This window comes from Microcaecilia unicolor, chromosome 2, assembly GCF_901765095.1.
Source record: "Microcaecilia unicolor chromosome 2, aMicUni1.1, whole genome shotgun sequence".
Lineage (NCBI taxonomy): Eukaryota > Metazoa > Chordata > Amphibia > Gymnophiona > Siphonopidae > Microcaecilia > Microcaecilia unicolor.
In genome coordinates, this window is record NC_044032.1 from 446,385,946 (window position 1) to 446,405,196 (window position 19,251).

At 41.3% G+C, this 19,251-nt stretch overlaps 1 protein-coding gene across 4 annotated transcripts in view; it reads right to left on the reverse strand.

Moving 5' to 3' along the window:
* CCDC142 (coiled-coil domain containing 142) overlaps window positions 1-19,251 on the reverse strand; it is a 68,035-nt gene that overhangs the window by 41,961 nt on the left and 6,823 nt on the right. For all 4 annotated transcript variants that reach the window (XM_030190892.1, XM_030190891.1, XM_030190894.1 and 1 more), the window contains exons 3-4: window positions 12,563-12,649; window positions 2,096-2,260 (exon numbers count right to left, since the gene is read on the reverse strand). In XM_030190892.1, coding sequence (XP_030046752.1) covers window positions 2,096-2,260; window positions 12,563-12,649 — 252 coding nt within the window. The remainder of the gene's footprint in view (window positions 1-2,095; window positions 2,261-12,562; window positions 12,650-19,251) is intronic.

The following is a 19,251-nucleotide window of genomic DNA, read 5'->3' on the forward strand; positions in this document are numbered from 1 at the left end:
TTCCATTCTAAATCGGATAGACTAATCACCTAGGGTCTGAGTCCCTTGCCATAAGTTTAATAACTCTTATGCCTACTATAGCTATCTTTTAATTTAGTGCAATATATTCTAACTCTCCCATCTTATTTCTTAGGCTTCTTGCATTTGCATACAGACATTTCAAACAATGTTTGTTGTTCCTATTTGTAGCTTGCTCAGCAGTTGACAGTTATTTGCAATCTTTAAAATATATCTGCTCTGAATTTAAAGACACCTGGTCAACTATGGTCTCTATTGCAACCTATCTTCCCAGTTTTGGTGATCTTTTAAAGATACCTTGTTCCAAACCATGTGCTTTTGAGCGACTGTCGGCCTTCCCCCCAGTTTTTTTTTGCTTAAAAGTTGCTCTATCTCCATTTTAAATGTTGATGCCAGCAGCCTGATTCTACCCCGGTTAAGGTGGAGCTCATCTTTCTGGAATAGGCTCCCCCTTCCCCAGAATGTTGCCCAGTTCCTAACAAATCCAAAAGAAGGCAATGATCAAGTACTAGAGATCAGGAAAAGTATAGCACTCAAACTCACAAGTAAAGTAAGACCTAGGTGAGGGCAGGGTAGAGTGGGAGCATCAGAATAAGGGAGCCAATAAGGAAGGATGCATAACTAAGGACCAATCAAGCCAGAGTGCATTCTCAGTGGGCCAGTCGGGTTAATCATCAAACTGTGACTAGAGCAATATAAAGGCAGGAAAAGGCCACCCACAACTCATTCCTAATGCAAGGGAAGTCTCAGAAGGGGGAAGGGAAGTACACAACAAACACACACAGTATTAACTAACTTTTTAACCACTGGTGAGTAATTTAAGGGAAAAAACTGCACTCAATTTTGCTCAGACATGCTTTCGAAAAGGTGTATAAAGCAAGCCACCCCATTTTAGCAAGTTCAAATTTTTGATATAATACCTAAGAGGACTGATATACCAACCTTTGTAAGATACTGGGACTCTAAATAAAAGTCTGCATGAACAGTAAGTAAAGGTCCTACAACCAGAAGGATACAGGCAGAAGAGAGAAGATGCAGAGGAAAGATTCCGCACTATTAACTCTTGGAGGAGAACAGGGAGGAGGTATTTTGCAGGTGGATGTTTTATGGATGTACCGAAGCTTATAAGGGCAATTCTGCATGCATAAATATGGGCGCCTAGTTTATGGATGTATAAAATAATGATATATGTGCATAAATGCCAATGTTTTGCCTACACAGTATTTTGCAAATACCTATTTACATAGCACATATTTGCAAGGGGGACATACATATGGAAGCAGCATAAGCAGGGTTCTCACTCACATATGCAACATATAGAATGCATTCCTAAGGACCGTGCCTCATCCTTGCTGTATTTTCTACCAGAATAGGCTTCTATGTCATGACATTGGAGCACCTAAATGAAGGTGCCTAATTATAGAAGGCCTCTATTGTTATATTTCCTTTTATTTTGAACAATACTCTTAGTTCTCCCAAAAAAACAAAAACAAATAGTACTTTAGAAATGGAAGGAAATAAATAAAAATGAGGGATTCTGAATAAGCAAAGCAACAGTCTTAAAGGAAGAGTAATCTGCTTTCAGTGTTTCAAAACTAAGGGCTTCTTTTACTAAACCGTGCTAGCGATTCAAATTGAATGGTATGCGCCGCATTTGCCGTGTGGGAATTGCTAGCATGGTTTAGTAAAAGAGGCCCTAAGTTTATAATGTATTTAGAAGTATTTACATTAATAAATTAATTTTCAGAAAAGGTTTTTCATAAAATTATAGCTTACCTTTATACTGCACTTTTTTTTTTACGTGGTTTAAATTAAGAGAAAGAAGGGACACTGTGCACAAAAACACTGGTCCAGTGTAAAGGCAATCAGAGGTTGATTTAGTCAGCTATCAAAGCTTGGTTGTATTTACTAGCAAACATCAGAAGGATTTCAGATATATTAAGGGTAATCTGGCCATTTAACACACAGTTTGCAGACTAGATCAGTATTCCTCTTTCCTAGCTGTTCAGTCTCCCACATGACCATTCACTTCTCTCAATGAACAGGTGCAGTAATGGTTAGAGTTAGAGTTACTCACTGACATTGCAGATCCACGGCAAATCTAGACACTGCAATAAAAATTCCAGAGACTGAAAAACGCCCAGGAAGAGTCCTGCAGTTCTGCTCCGTACAACTCCATCGGTTTTGCCTGTCTCAGGAACGCATTTGTCGTTTACGCCACAGCCTAATGCACTGCAGAACTCTACAGAGAGAGAAAAAGCCATACATAAAGAAAGGAACCAACAACCTAACAAAAAAAAGCCATTATATAGGGTATAATTAGGCATGGCACACCTTAACTGTCATGAACAGCTGGGATTATCACTGTCCTTGGATTAGATCAAGAATGTGGGCTCAAACCCACTGACATATTGAGATTAGCCCAAGAAATGCCACCTGGAACAGTCTCACCATACAAAAACATGACACTAGTCTGAAAATGTATACATAGGACAGTCTTACACAGCTCAATATCCAGATGTATTGTAGAATATGGCTCAGATTTAAGATATGTTCATTTATAATGTTAACTTGATAGGGTAAGTTAATGGATGTAATGATTTGGCTTGTTATGCACTGTGTCCCAGTTCCCCCAGTGAAAATATGGTAGAGGAAGGAGGGTACAACACTAGTAGGAATTTTATCTTGATATTTTTATTTATATTATATGTTTGTACTATCAGGCCAACTATTACATGCACTGGTATGCAGGTCTGTATTGTATGACTGAATGAGAAAACCAAAATTACATCAGACTATATGGAACCAAAAGATTAGCACCAAAAACATGAGTCCAAGATGATATTCCAAGACTTGGTTGGTAAACACGCACCCAAAGTGGCCACATTTCGACTACTAAAGCTGCACCAGAGGTCTATTATAACAAGAATATAAAAATATCATAAACACAAATAATGTCAATAAAAATATAAAATTTATATTTTGACATTTTGTATTTGCATAAACTAGGAACAAGCACAGAAAAATGAATGTAAAAAAACCCAACAGATAAATGAATTTAAAACACATACAGTTCAACTCTGTTATAACACATATCTGCTTATAATGCAAATCCACTTATGATGTGATTTAACAGGAAATGGCATGATGTTGTAACATCAAAACTGTCTCCACCCATTTGGAGCAGAGACGCCATCTCATACTTCAAATCATACCTCCTTGGGTCAAAGAAAAACATAAAAAGTATAGTTTAGAAGAAAAAACTGCTGTGCTACAGAATCAAATCTGGAGTCCAGCAGACCCAAGTGGCTAGAAACCTAGCAATCAACGAGTCAACAGTTCATGGATGGAAAAAGGAGGATGAGAAACTTTGTGATGCAGCTAAGTCCATAAAAACAAACGACAGACTGAAATGAAGACAGCAGTTGGATAAAGCTGTTTTCCAGTGGTTTGTCCAAGAAAGATCCGAAGGCATTCCTCTGTCTGGACCCCATCTACAAACGCAAGCCAAAACCTTTCACAAAGAACTTCACGGAAATAGGTCAATGTCAATTACGGCAAGTAGTGGATGGCTAAATTGCTTTAAAAGATGACATGGGCTAATCAAAACCATTATTTCTGGAGAGATACGTTTAGCTGAAGATGAGGCCACATGCTCATACCCCTCCCAGCTTCAGAAAATAATTAGAAATGGTGGCTATACCACAGAATAGGCCTATAACCATGATGAGACCAGACTGTGTTATTAAATGTTACCGAATAAATAACACTGGCTTGAAAGAATCCGCCTATTTGCGGATGATACTAAGACCTGCAACAGAGTGGACACCCGGGAGGGAGTGGAAAACATGAAAAAGGATCTGAGGAAGCTAGAAGAATGGTCTAAGGTTTGGCAATTAAAATTCAATGTGAAGAAATGCAAAGTGATGCACTTAGGGAATAGAAACCCTCGGGAGATGTATGTGTTAGGCGGGGAGAATCTGATAGGTACGGACGGGGAGAGGGATCTTGGGGTGATAGTATCTGAGGATCTGAAGGCGACGAAACAGTGTGACAAGGCGGTGGCCGTAGCTAGAAGGTTGTTAAGCTGTATAGAGAGAGGTGTGACCAGCAGAAGAAAGGAGGTGTTGATGCCCCTGTATAAGTCGTTGGTGAGGCCCCACCTAGAGTATTGTGTTCAGTTTTGGAGGCCGTACCTTGCGAAGGATTTAAAAAGAATTGAAGCGGTGCAAAAAAAAGCTACGAGAATGGTAAGGGATTTGCGATACAAGACGTATGAGGAGAGACTTGATGACCTGAATATATATACTCTGGAAGAAAGGAGAAACAGGGGTGATATGATACAGACATTCAAATATTTGAAAAGTATTAATCCGCAAACGAACCTTTTCCGGAGGTGCGAAGGCGGTAGAACGAGAGGACATGAAATGAGATTGAAGGGAGGCAGATTCAAGAAAAATGTCAGGAAGTATTTTTTCACGGAGAGAGTAGTGGATGCTTGGAATGCCCTCCCGCGGGAGGTGGTGGAAATGAAAACGGTAACAGAATTCAAACACGCATGGGATAAACATAAAGGAATCCTGTTCAGAAGGAATGGATCCTAAGGAGCTTAGCCGAGATTAGGTGGCAGAGCTGGTGGCGGGGATAGTGCTGGGCAGACTTATACGGTCTGTGCCAGAGCCGGTGGTGGGAGGCGGGGCTGGTGGTTGGGAGGTGGGGATAGTGCTGGGCAGACTTATACGGTCTGTGCCCTGAAGAGGACAGGTACAAATCGAAGTAGGGTATACACAAAAAGTAGCACATATGAGTTTGTCTTGTTGGGCAGACTGGATGGACCATGCAGGTCTTTTTCTGCCATCATTTACTATGAATGACTATCAGCAAAGGGAAGGCTTCAAGCAAATGAAGGACAGAGTGACTATTCTCTTATGTGTTAACCAAACAGGAAATCACAAACTGACACCACTTTGTGTAGGCAACTTTAAATCACCACATGGCCAATGCAGAGAGAGTCTGATGCTAAAGCTCTGTTGTAACTAGATAACTGCCCTGCCCACCTGTCTGCCAAAAACCTAATAAGCAGAGATGGTAAAATCCGAGACAGCTATTTGCCCCAAAACACATCTAAAATACAGCTGCTCGATCACGGTATCATATCAACGTTCAAGATGAACTTCTTTCTGCAAGACAGAGAATAATCACAAGTAAGGATTCAGTCACTGCATTTTTAAAGAAACTAAGCCTAAAAGAAGTTTTTTTACATTAGTGGTGAAACCTGGGATGAGATCACAAAAATCTGCATTTCCAAATATTGGAGAAACCTAACTGGTGCTAGTATAGTCCATGATTACTCACAGGTAGCCAGTGACAGCGATGGAGAATGACTTTGAAGGCAAATGTCACCGCTACCGAACAGTTCTTGGAAAGATACACTTCTGAGGGCCTCACGGAAAATAAAGGCATCACAGAAAATGACATGGCCAATGCAGAAAGAGTGCTGTTGATAGGGAGTGTGGTAGGTTCTGATATTTTCTACAAGAGAAAAATGAATAAAGAATCTTTTGACTTTAACTTCACATGCCTTTGAGTGTTAAGAAGAGTTTGTAGCCCTAGGATGTGTACTTTTTGTGAGTTAAAGCCCCCGCTGGCGAGACACGAGACCATTTGATTTGGATTGATAGGGAGAGTGGGGAATCTACAGAATCTTGAATAGATGGGAATAACAGCTGTCCTACATATAAGCACATGACCGATTTGGAAATAATCGATAATGTTACTGGTGAAAATCATGATTTGGATACAACCGAAGACGATGAGAATGAAGAACCTGAGCCACCACCTAAGATCACAGAGGCACTTACAGGTTAACAGGATTGAAATTTCTTGAAACGGAAAAGTTAGATTTTCTCTTTCAGTTTTACAATTAAAACACTTGAGTGAAATCATAAAAAGCAAACAGACACAATGAAACAGTCAACCTTCGATATTTTTTTAAACAAGAAATGACTCAAGGGTGCTCTAGGAACTCGGAGAAGTTCTGTCGGCTCCGCTGATGGACCTCTTCAATGCTTCCTTAGAAACTGGAGTGGTCCCAGTAGACTGGAGAAGGGCGGCTGTGGTTCCTTTGCACATGAGTTGAAGTAAGGAGAAGGTTTGAAATTGCAGACCTGTCAGTCTGATCTCGGTGGTGAGCAAGCTAATGGAAACACTTCTAAAAAGGAGGATTGTGAAATTTCTTGAACTAAATGGGATGCAGGACCCGAGGCAGCATGGCTTCACTAGTGGCAGGTCGTGTCAGACGAATCTGACAGTCTTCTTCGACTGGGTGACCAAACAGTTGGACGTGGGAGGGGCGCTTGATGTGGTATACTTGGATTTCAGCAAAGCCTTTGACACGGTTCCACACAGGCGACTGATAAATAAATTGAGTGCCATCGGTATGGGACCTAGAGTAACTGATTGGATTAAAAATTGGTTGAATGGAAGGAGACAGAGGGTAGTGGTAAATGGAGCTTGCTCTGAAGAAAAGAATGTTGTCAGTGGAGTACCACAGGGATCGTTCCTAGGGCCGGCTCTTTTTAACGTCTTTGTGAGCGATATTGCAGAACGGCTGTCTGGTAAGGTTTGTCTCTTTGCGGATGATACCAAACTCTGCAACAGGTGGACACTCTAGAGAGCGTGAATGACATGAGGAAGGACCTAGCGAAGCTGGAGGAATGGACCGATATTTGGCAACTAAGGTTTAATCCCAAAATATGCAGGGCCATGCACGTGGGTCGCAAGAATCCAAAGGAACAGTACAGTATAGGGGGTGAGCTCTAGAAATATTAAGTAGTAGTAGTAGTAGTAAGTGCTTCAGTGTACAAAGGAAGAGTGGGACTTGGGGGCGATTGTGTCTGATGACCTTAAAGCTTCCAAACAGGTAGAAAAAGTGACAGTCAAAGCCAGAAGGATACTTGGGTGCATAAAGAGAGGCATGACCAGCAGGAAAAAGGAGGTGATAGTGCCATTGTATAATTCTCTAGTGAGGCCCCATTTGGAGTACTGCGTGCAGTTCTGGAGATCGCACCTACGGAAAGATATAAACAGGATGGAGTCAGTCCAGAGGGCGGCTACAAAATTAGTAAGCGGTCTTGAATGCAAAAATTATAGGACAGGCTTATGAACCTCAACATGTATACTCTGGAAGAGAGGAGGGAGAGAGGAGACACGATAGAGACGTTTAAATATCTAAAGGACATTTACGTAAAGGAAGAGAGCCTTTTTCAACTGAAACAGAGCTCCGTAATGAGGGGGCATGTGATGAAGTTAAGAGGGAATAGGCTTAGGAGTAATATAAGGAAGTACTATTTCACAGAAAGGGTAGTGGAGGCGTGGAATGGCCTCCCGGTGGAGGTTGTGGAGTCAAGGACTGTTCCAGAATTTAAAAAGGCATGAAATAAGCATATGGGATCGCTTAGGAAAAGGAAGAGTTAGGGGTTAGAGGATGGGCAGACTGGATGGGTCATATGACCTTTATCTGTTGTCAGTTACATGAGACGGTGCATTTGTCTGAATAAATACAAAGTGCATTATGTTTTCCCTTCTCAATAAAAGTTTGACATGTGGTTTATACACTACTTCAATTGTCATGAGCATGCAAAACAGATAGAAGGAACTGTATAAGTTGAATGCAGAAAAATGGGTTGAAATTTCTAATGCAATCTGCTTATACTGCGATGTGATTCCTTGGACCCCCAGGCACCACATTATAATGGGGTTGGGCAACATATCTCTTTCAAGTGAAGCATTTCTTTTCCAAACATAACAATTCAACTTAAAAATACAACCCAAGTTGTGTAAAACAAAAAGCTAAAGGGGCCCTTAACATGCACTAATGGAATTAGCATGCACTAAATGCTAAGAAGTCTATTTCATACCTATGGGTGTGTTAGTATTTAGTGCATGCTAATTCTATTAGACATGCGCTAAGCATTAGTAAAAGGGCCCCTAACATTATCAGGCAGTGCAAATTCCAAACAACATCTCAAGACTACCTCTTCTTCAGAAAGCAGGTGAAAGCCTGGCTCTTCTCCCAAGCCTTTAATATATATGGTGGCTGACTATATACTCACTCTGCACCTGGACTAGTCTGCTACAAACCCTGTAACTTAGACCTGTTCCTCGTATCTTGTTTAACTGTACACAGAACTTGCCTTAAGTTTGGCCACCTATCTAATTATCCCAACTGACCCTGTACTACCCATCTTGTTCCCATCTATACATCTGCACTTGACTCCTTGGCTACACAGTAAGATGTTTCATTGTACTGTAAACACAGAATTAACATATCTATGTTATTCAAATGTTCTAATCTGTGCTTATGAGGTGTTTCATTGGTATTATACCAACATCGTATTATATCTATGTTATTTGAATGTTCTTCCATGCTATTATAGTATTGTTTGTATTTTACTGATATTTATCATATTTTTGTTGTTATATGATTGTTCTGCAGTACTGTTAAATGTGTGTATTTCTGATACTGTTTCACGTTAGTCCTATTACTAGGTTTCAATTTGCCGTGTCCAGATGTACCTCATTGATTGTATTTGTTTATATTTTGTCATTTTATTATTATGCTGTTAAGAAGTTTTATGTAAAACTGTATCTGCTGTACACCACCTTGGGTAAATCTCTTCATAAAGAAGGTTAAAAAATCTCAATAAACAAAACAAGAAGTTTGAAATATGAAAATCTACAAAATAATAAATTTACATAGCAGCAGATGATCTAAGGCACAAAACAAACGTACCAAAGGTCTTCAATTATAAAAACAGTATAACTGACTTAATATGCATAACAATTGTCACACTCAAAGTCGATGAGCCCTTGGGCCGCAGTTGAGTTTGACCTACCCATCCAGCCTGAAGGCTAGGTAGGCTCCAACTAGCAGCAGGCAAGTCTCGCCCCGGTGGAGCCGAGACCAAGTGTGACTCTTAGAAGAGCCCTGGGGAGATAGTCTGATGGAGTTAGGATCAGAGGATGGCTCTTGGGGGCTGGCCTGACAGAATCGAGGCCAGGAAAAAGCAGGAGCCTGAAGACCAAAAACAACAGAAAACATGAACTGGAACAGGCTAGATTGAAGACTGGAACATGGCTGGACTGTGACAGATGACAGGAACGAGGCTGGGGACCAAAGGCTGAAGACAACTAGAAGGGAGGACTACAGGTACAAGGCTGGAGAAGCACCCAAGACACTGCTGGAAAATTTGTTGCAAAGGCAAGCAGAAGAACTCCGGAATTCCTTATAAAGGGCCCTGCACATGATGTCATCAAAGGGCATCCCAGGATCCTCCCACCGCTGGCCCTTTAAAAGTGGAGACAGAGCAGCGCGTGCGTCCGCCTAGGGGAAGGGCCGATATCAGTCAGAAGCCACAGGAGGGGGTAGGCCTGCTGCTCCGGAAAGGCAATCCAGAGGCCCGGAGTTTGCCGGAGAGCCCGACCTCGATGCCTCTCGACCATGAGAGGTTAGTCGGGGTGCGGGACAGGACCGCAGTCATGACAACAAAATGTAACAAAACCTACTTTGAGCTGTAATGTATAGGAGTTTTGTGGCTTTAACAAACAGCATAGGATTGTCCGGTTAAGTCACAGGCTTGTTCTTGAAGTTTGTGTCTTAAGGTCACGTACTGTGATTTCTATTTATTTGGTTTGAGTTACAATCAACTTTAGCTATTTCACTAAAAGATATAGATGTTTTTATGTATAATAATCTGATTTTGTTTATACATTTTTATATATATCACATCCCTTACATAGTAACATAGTAGATGACGGCAGAAAAAGACCTGCACGGTCCATCCAGTCTGCCCAACAAGACAACATGTGTGTAAACCTTACCTTGATTTGTACCTGCCTTATTCAGGGCACAGACCGTACAAGTCTGCGCAGCAGTACTTCCCGCCTCCCAACCACCAGTCCCACCTCCCATCACCGGCTTTGGCACAGACCGTATAAGTCTGCTCTCCACTATCCTCGCCTCCCAACCACCAACCCCTCTTCCCCCCACCTGCTCCACCACCCAATTTCGGCTAGGCTTCAGAAGGAATGGATCCTCAGAAGCCTAGCCGAAATTGGGTCAACCCATATCAAATGAAAACATTTGCTTTATATGACTGTCAAAGAATTTGAAGGAATAAATGATAGAAGTTGATGCAACGTGCTGGAACTGGATGTTCTAGAAAGATGCATATTCATTAGGTAGGAAGGGTAATTCTAATTAAGATAATGAAGAAAGGAAGAAAAAAAAAGTATTTAAGAGGAAACAGAACTGAGGATGGAGAGCCTCAATATGCCTACACTAGCAGGTGGACATATTGACAGCTCCCAGGGAAAACTCTGTTTTTATTTGCTACATATTATACTCTATTGGGATTTTATTTGTTGATATTTCAATAATTGCTGATTGGCTTGACTATTTGAACAAACATTTATTATGTTTAATACTTATTTAGTAGCTAGAGTTTTTCTTGCCTGGGGTTCTGCCTGGGGGGCAAGGGTCCACCCTCCAGGAGACCTCCAAAAGGTTACTCCTGTCTCAGAGGCAAGACAGAAGTAGACAACAGCTAAAGACATACTGTGGACTATAACCCATAACAAGTCATAAACAGCATCTGCCAAGTACGCCAATCCCACTTCCAGCTGGGTATTATGGCACCCATCTTGTGTTGCAGACTGCTGATGCAACTTCAGGCACGCTCTTGCAACGAACGAGCTGCACACTGTCGCCATGAAGGCACAAAGAGGCCACTTCAAAGGCTTGTTTCAGCGAGCCTTCTAGCTTCCTATCCTGTAGGTCTTTTAGGGCAAATGCCCCCTTCCACTGGCAAAGTGGTCTTCTTAGTCATAGCCATAATAAGGGAGTCCACCCTGGGAAGCTGCAATTTCTCTTTCTCCTCCAGAACCAACAGGTAGAGGCGAGCCACAGATCTTCCCACTCTTAGCCCCGCATACAGAGAAACCCATTCTGCTGTAATCACGCCCTGAACATCTGGATGCATTGGGAAGGCTATAGAAGGACCTCCAAAGCTTCATGATAGACAAAGATGGAACTCCTGATACCAAAGCAGAAGGTTCCTCAATGGAAAGTACTGCCAGTGCCTCAGAAAAGAGTACTGAGCTCCTTTTTATGAAACAACCTCAGTATTCTTTTCCTTCAATAATGGTTCCTCTGAATAGACAGAGGTCACATCACATAATGAGGGAGAAGCAGAGAGCCTTATCTGCCCATTCCTGGAGTTCTAAACGAGATCTTTAGGAGTCACGTCAGCAGAGTAAGAAACTGAAGCACCTTGCAGCAACTCTTGACTGTCCCTGCTTCAGTCAATAGGCCTGGTGTAAGCACAATATAGACTCCAGAGAAAACAAAGATACCGAAGCAGCTGAATGCTCTGTTGGGCCCCGAGGTTGTAAAATGGTGGCTGTGCTCCATGCATGATGAGAGGCTGTTCCTCACTGCCAGTCAGCTCCGACAAAATGGCTCCTGTTCCCATGCTCTCCTGCATCAAACTGCGCACCGGCTGTGCCGGAAAGCCCAACGTCTCTAGCATATTCGGATGCTGTGCCAAATCCATAGATGTGCTGCTACTGACCGTTTCCTTCATCTCCCACGGGATTCCCAGTTTGCACGCACTGCAACACTCCAACGTCGGCCAGCAGGTCCCAGGAATGACACTTAACTCCCTCTGTGGGAGTTGCCATTCATCCCGACTATCACAAGTGCCACACCACACAGTCCCAAGCAGTGTTAGGATCCCTCCCCAGCTCTCCACATGAATTACCCCCAGATGAGACAAAATCAGGACTGATACTCTCTCCCACGCTCTACAGTAAACCTCTTTCCTTCTTCTTCTTTTTTTTTTTTAAGGTTGCAGTGCTGGAAAGGAGTGCTCCACAGTAAACAGGGGTGAGGTGAAGGGAGGAAAGAAGTAAATTTGCAGGGCACCAGAAACAGAGATCTGAAGACCTCCAGATATGACTCTGCAGACAAGTCACCCACCAAACTCAACTGGGGGCCAGTTAACCAACTAGACCAGAAACAAATCACCCAGAACCAGAGGCTGAAAAGTGTATCCATCCACCTGCTGGAGATAGAAAATAATGAGGAGCTGGACTGGATGCCTAGAGAGACACGTCTCAGCTCAGTCTTCAGTTCTCTGTCTCCATCCGCTGGCTGATGGACACAACTATCCCACAGGTTCTGGAATAGTGGGAAGCTACATAATGGAATGAGCTTATATGATTAGCTAAGATGGTACTACACTACTTATAAGTGCTTATGATTTACTGGCTGAAAAATATGATGGTGCCCCCAAGGTATAAATATAATTGCACCACTACTGAGATCATACCTAATCAGAAGAGTAGACTGTGGTAATGATAAGAAGATAAGGGGAAGTAGTAAGGTGGGGGGAAAAAAATAGAAAATGGAAAGTCAGAAGGAAAAGAATGCATGGACAAAGATGTTTATGCTCTTGCTACTAGGAGCCAGTTTTCCTCTTACCTCGATCCCAGGATATGATAGCTGCCTGTGCAAGGAGACACACACACAAGTTCTTTAGCTCAGCTTCACACTCTTCTGGCACATATGCTGGAAACAAATAACCAACAATCCTTAATTTCAGGTTGCGCTTTCATTACTTCACGGTCATATTCAGAAATTCCATTACTGCTGCTCTACAGAGCCTTGGCTGTCCATTTCCACAGCTCCCTCAATGTGGCAAAGAAGACAGTTTTCAACAATTGTCTGTTGAACTGGTCAAGCTCATTATAAGAGTTCTTTATGCCATAGTTTTTCAAGATGTACCAGAGTCAAAGCTTTTTTTAATTACTATTGAGTGCACAAGTACTTTTTAATCCCTTCTCTGTGATTTCTATTATTGTCCTATGTCATGCACTCCCTTAACTCTAATCTTCTGGAATGTCAATGGACTTGGACATCCGGTAAAGAGAAAAAGAGTTTTCACGCATTTAAAAAAAAGTAAAGAACCATTATTTTCTTGCAAGAAATGCATATTTCCAAACTTCAGAATTATCTTCCTTACTTTCCCTGGATCTCTCAGTCTATTGATGCATCCACCCTCTGTAGGTAGAAAACTAGGGGTATCTATCCTCTTTCACAAAACTTTGCCAGTTAAGACAATGGAGCAACATAAAGATGAGGTTCGTTGGATCATTCTTAAAGTGTAAATTCGGTTAAACTGTATTATTTTAATGAATATATATGCTCCTAATGCAGACTCCACCAAATTTTTTACATCCCTATTCTTGAAGATCTCTGAATTAGACCCCCCTCCCCATATATATGGCAGCGGATTTTAACACACCACTAGACCATTGGATTGACAGGCACTCCTCTGTTCCCTCCACACCTGCTAAGGCAAACACTATCCTCCACTCTTTTATATCACAACTAAATCTCTTGGATCCCTGGAGAAGCTTCATCCAGACACTAGAGATTATACATTTTTTTCTGCCCCTCACTGTACTTTCTCCCAGATAGACTTTTTCCTCATTTCCGAAACTCAAATAGCATCTATAACAAATTCAACCATTCACCTTATAGTTATATCTAATCATTCCCCTCTCTCTCTCTTAGTATTAATTCGCTCATAACAGAACTACCAAAATCTCCCATTTGGAAATTAAATACGAAACTTCTAGCAGAAGATGATATTAAGGAGTGAGTTCAAACCTTCATTCAAGAATTTTTTCTTCACTTCAATATGCAACCAATCTCCGATCTCCTCAGTCTGGGAAGCTTTTAAACCTTCACTTTGTGGAGAATTAATATACAGTGGGGGAAATAAGTATTTGATCCCTTGCTGATTTTGTAAGTTTGCCCACTGACAAAGACATGAGCAGCCCATAATTGAAGGGTAGGTTATTGGTAACAGTGAGAGATAGCACATCACAAATTAAATCCGGAAAATCACATTGTGGAAAGTATATGAATTTATTTGCATTCTGCAGAGGGAAATAAGTATTTGATCCCCCACCAACCAGTAAGAGATCTGGCCCCTACAGACCAGGTAGATGCTCCAAATCAACTCGTTACCTGCATGACAGACAGCTGTCGGCAATGGTCACCTGTATGAAAGACACCTGTCCACAGACTCAGTGAATTAGTCAGACTCTAACCTCTACAAAATGGCCAAGAGCAAGGAGCTGTCTAAGGATGTCAGGGACAAGATCATACACCTGCACAAGGCTGGAATGGGCTACAAAACCATCAGTAAGACGCTGGGCGAGAAGGAGACAACTGTTGGTGCCATAGTAAGAAAATGGAAGAAGTACAAAATGACTGTCAATCGACAAAGATCTGGGGCTCCACGCAAAATCTCACCTCGTGGGGTATCCTTGATCATGAGGAAGGTTAGAAATCAGCCTACAACTACAAGGGGGGAACTTGTCAATGATCTCAAGGCAGCTGGGACCACTGTCACCATGAAAACCATTGGTAACACATTACGACATAACGGATTGCAATCCTGCAGTGCCCGCAAGGTCCCCCTGCTCCGGAAGGCACATGTGACGGCCCGTCTGAAGTTTGCCAGTGAACACCTGGATGATGCCGAGAATGATTGGGAGAAGGTGCTGTGGTCAGATGAGACAAAAATTGAGCTCTTTGGCATGAACTCAACTCGCCGTGTTTGGAGGAAGAGAAATGCTGCCTATGACCCAAAGAACACCGTCCCCACTGTCAAGCATGGAGGTGGAAATGTTATGTTTTGGGGGTGTTTCTCTGCTAAGGGCACAGGACTACTTCACCGCATCAATGGGAGAATGGATGGGGCCATGTACCGTACAATTCTGAGTGACAACCTCCTTCCCTCCGCCAGGGCCTTAAAAATGGGTCGTGGCTGGGTCTTCCAGCACGACAATGACCCAAAACATACAGCCAAGGCAACAAAGGAGTGGCTCAGGAAGAAGCACATTAGGGTCATGGAGTGGCCTAGCCAGTCACCAGACCTTAATCCCATTGAAAACTTATGGAGGGAGCTGAAGCTGCGAGTTGCCAAGCGACAGCCCAGAACTCTTAATGATTTAGAGATGATCTGCAAAGAGGAGTGGACCAAAATTCCTCCTGACATGTGTGCAAACCTCATCATCAACTACAGAAGACGTCTGACCGCTGTGCTTGCCAACAAGGGTTTTGCCACCAAGTATTAGGTCTTGTTTGCCAGAGGGATTAAATACTTATTTCCCTCTGCAGAATGCAAATAAATTCATATACTTTCCACAATGTGATTTTCCGGATTTAATTTGTGATGTGCTATCTCTCACTGTTACCAATAACCTACCCTTCAATTATGGGCTGCTCATGTCTTTGTCAGTGGGCAAACTTACAAAATCAGCAAGGGATCAAATACTTATTTCCCCCACTGTATATAGCAGCTTAAAAGAAAGTAATGTTTTGCTTGATAAACTAGAAACAAATAAAAGATCTTGAACAGAAATATAGATTACACAATTATGATTCTGACTTCAATTCACTTCTCCAATTAAAATACACCCATAACAAACTCACCAGTGATCAGGCAACATAAGACATATTTATAAAACTTAAGTCAAAATATGCAGAAGGTAATAAAAGCAGCAAACCTAAGGAAATCTAAAATACAAATACCTGCAATTAAAAATCAGTCACAACAGATAGTTTCCTCCACATCAGACGTTTCAGCAGTTTTCCATCAATTCTACACCGTCCTGTACCAATCTGAGTTCACTGGTGATGAGTCTCATATTAATAATTTTCTCTCTCCTATTACTCACGATTCAGATAACTCAATCCTTAATAAACATATAGATGAAGAAGATATCCTCAAAGCTCTTAATCACCTGGCCCCGACAGGATTCCAGTTGAATTGTATAAGCTATATCAAAATCTTCTCCTACCATACATGCAACAAATCTTTAATCATCTCTCCTCTCCCTCAACAGTAACAAAGACTAGATTTACAGACGCCATAATTACAGTTCTACCAAAACCAAACAAGGATACTCAGCTAGTTCAAAACTATAGACCAATATCTCTTCTCAATTCTGACTGCAAAACATATGCAAAAATACTTGCAGAGTACAAAGTGTAATTGGTAAAATAATATCTCCTCAGAAAGTAGGCTTTATTAAAGCCAGGAAGATTTAATAACAGATAATTCTAGAATATTTTTCCACCTTTCAGAACTAGCCAAAAGCACTGATCACCCTGTCATCACACTATCACGCGATGCCAAGAAAGCTTTTGACAAGGTGGAATGGAAATATCTTTCTCACATTTTGCAGTGGTGTGGAGCGCATTCCAACTTTATAGATATGATCAAAGTATTGTATACGAACCCAATTGCTTGTATATTCTCCAATAATCATCAATCTAATTAGTCATACGCCTTCACAGAGGCACTAGACTGGGATGCCCTCTCTCTCTATATATCTCTAACCATCTTGACACATACAGATATACTGGGCTTATCATACCAGAATATACAAGAGTCTAGCATATGTTGATGACATTCTTCTTTGTATCTCTCATCCCTCCAAATCCCTGCCTCAGTTATTCAGTGTAATCACTGCATTTTCCTATATTTCTGGGTATAAAAAAAAATCCTCGATTTTTCCTTGATTTTCTAGTGTATCACCAATCCTTTATCATCATGCAGGATTTTCACTGGCTCACTTCATTTATTTTTTCTACCCCTCTGTGGCTCCAATTTGAACTGTGGCTCTGTATTATCTCCAGTACCCACTAACCTTGCCTTATCTATATCACTAACACAGGCACAAAAATCTTTTGCTATAATAGATAGTACCCGAAAATGTTTACTAGACCTTGACATATCCTACAGATATTACAAACTTTAAATCAATATGATTTAATTCTACTATACAAATCAATATATCTTCCAGCTACTGGGGGTCTTGGGCCAGCAAAGGTATATGGTATAGAAGATTATGTTATAATAACAGCCTAAAATTGCTTTCATGCCAACAATTGCAACATAAATTTGATCTTCATTCGAATCAAATATACTAATGGATTCAACTTACATATTCCATTAAAGCCTCCAAAACTTTGACCATCTGTTCTGCTATTGAACCATCTATCCTTGCAACCTCAAATTTGCTACTCTCTAAAGGACATACAGCATCATCAGTTTATAAAATTATTTTGGAGCAACAATACAACACGCAAAACTCTGAGAACCAACTGGGAAGCAGAGGTTAATTACCAAGTACCAAAATCTCATCACAAAACCATCTGGTATTCACTCATCAAACCATTAACTACAGCCGCAACTCTACAATCAATGTTTTTCTTATACCATAAAGCTAATTGGACACCACGAAAACTCCACCTAGCTGGTCTATTGGAATCCAACCACTGCTGGGACTGTAAGTCTCAAATAGGAACGTTAACTCACATGCTGTTTGACTGTTCATGTATTCAACCCTTCTGGACGGCTATCTGGTCTAAAATATCCAGCATCTGTCAGTTTAAAATGCCTGAATCTATTCAGAATACGATTTTTAAATCATGTACTATTCAACATAGTCTATCTAATTTCTCCAAGACACTTGTGGACATCTTAATAACCATAGGTCAACAGATCATTCTTCACCACTAGAAACATTCGGATGGAATATTCATGCATGGTGGCAACTGGTCCTTCAGACTCATAAATTACAGCTAGAATCTGCATCGTCACACAGTTCCCTAATTAAATACACAAAAATATGGGCTCCTCTAGAAAAATGCCTGAAAATCCAGACCTCCAGTAACTTATAATGTACACTTATGATAACATACATACCTATATTTACTTTTGAGATATCCCAATGAATACTTCACTGTCATATCCTTATCATTGTTCTCTGACTCTGGTCATCATGTGTCTTTTGCGCTCACCTGTTTATATATTATTCAGTTTAATTTGCATATTTTTAACATGTAAATGTTCTTTACAATTGCATTGTGGATTTTTTTTTGTTACATTTGTACCCCACGCTTTCCCACTCATGGCAGGCTCAATGCGGCTTACAGGGGCAATGGAGGGTTGACTTGCCCAGAGACACAAGGAGCTGCCTGTGCCGGGAATCAAACTCAGTTCCTCAGTTCCCCAGGACCAAAGTCCACCACCCTAACCACTAGGCCACTCCGATTTATATTTGTAACGTAATAAAATTTCATGGATAAGCAAAAAAAAAAAAAAAAAATTTTAGGATTTAAGCAGTGGTAAGAAACTGTAGTGCTGCAAGTACTATCCTGAAAACTCATGTATGCAATTCTCTACCATACACTGTGGAAGTCTTGAAAACCAGCACTGCCTATAGAACTTCATCGTTGAACCAGAAAGGCACACTCAATCTCCCCCTATATTCTTCCTCTCCACATAGGTGTCCCCAATTTTCTAGGCTTACCTTTCATTTCCCTTCTCATGATCCTTCTTCTTTTTTTTTTTTTTTAAACAACTCCATTCTCTCCCCTACCTTCTTCTCACTTCTTTTCTCCTTTCATTTGTTCTTCTCCCTCCCATCTTACTGTCCACCCTATAATTTAAATAAATATGGGAAAGCCAGCTGCATGGGCACTATGTGCTCCTTCCCTTCCCTAAGCTCCTATTAAGAAAAGCAGTGACAGTGGCAAGGGGGGAAAGGAGCTGCAGGAACTAAAGCAGAGTCCTCCACGCTGCCAACTTCATTCCTTACAGGGAAAGAGAGGATGATGTTGCAGCAACAAGGCTTTTCTTTGGCAGCCAGCGGAATAACACTGGCTGCAGACACTTCTCCTGCTGGAGCAAAAGTGCCAGTATAGTACAAGCCTGTTCCTCTATGGAATATAGGTATCAAACACTGAAATTTCTGACACCTAGGTGATCAGGCACCTGGGAAGTTTTCAGCTCTCAAAAAAGCAAAAAAAGGAGTAACTCCAATCCTCACAAACATATAAACAACAGCAAAAAAGGAGTGAGGAAACAAAACATGAGAAAGCCAAAGCTGAGTGCTGAAGCCAGACTGAGTGCTGAAGGCCGTGTATCGGCAAACATGTCTTTTTATCAAGAGCCCTTAATATACACACGACACTATATGTAGCGGTCACAAAGTTGGCAAAATGTAAATCACATCGAGTTGAACTAGCACAGATGAGTAAACTGACTGGAAGCATTTCACTACATATAGCGTACTGTGTATGTT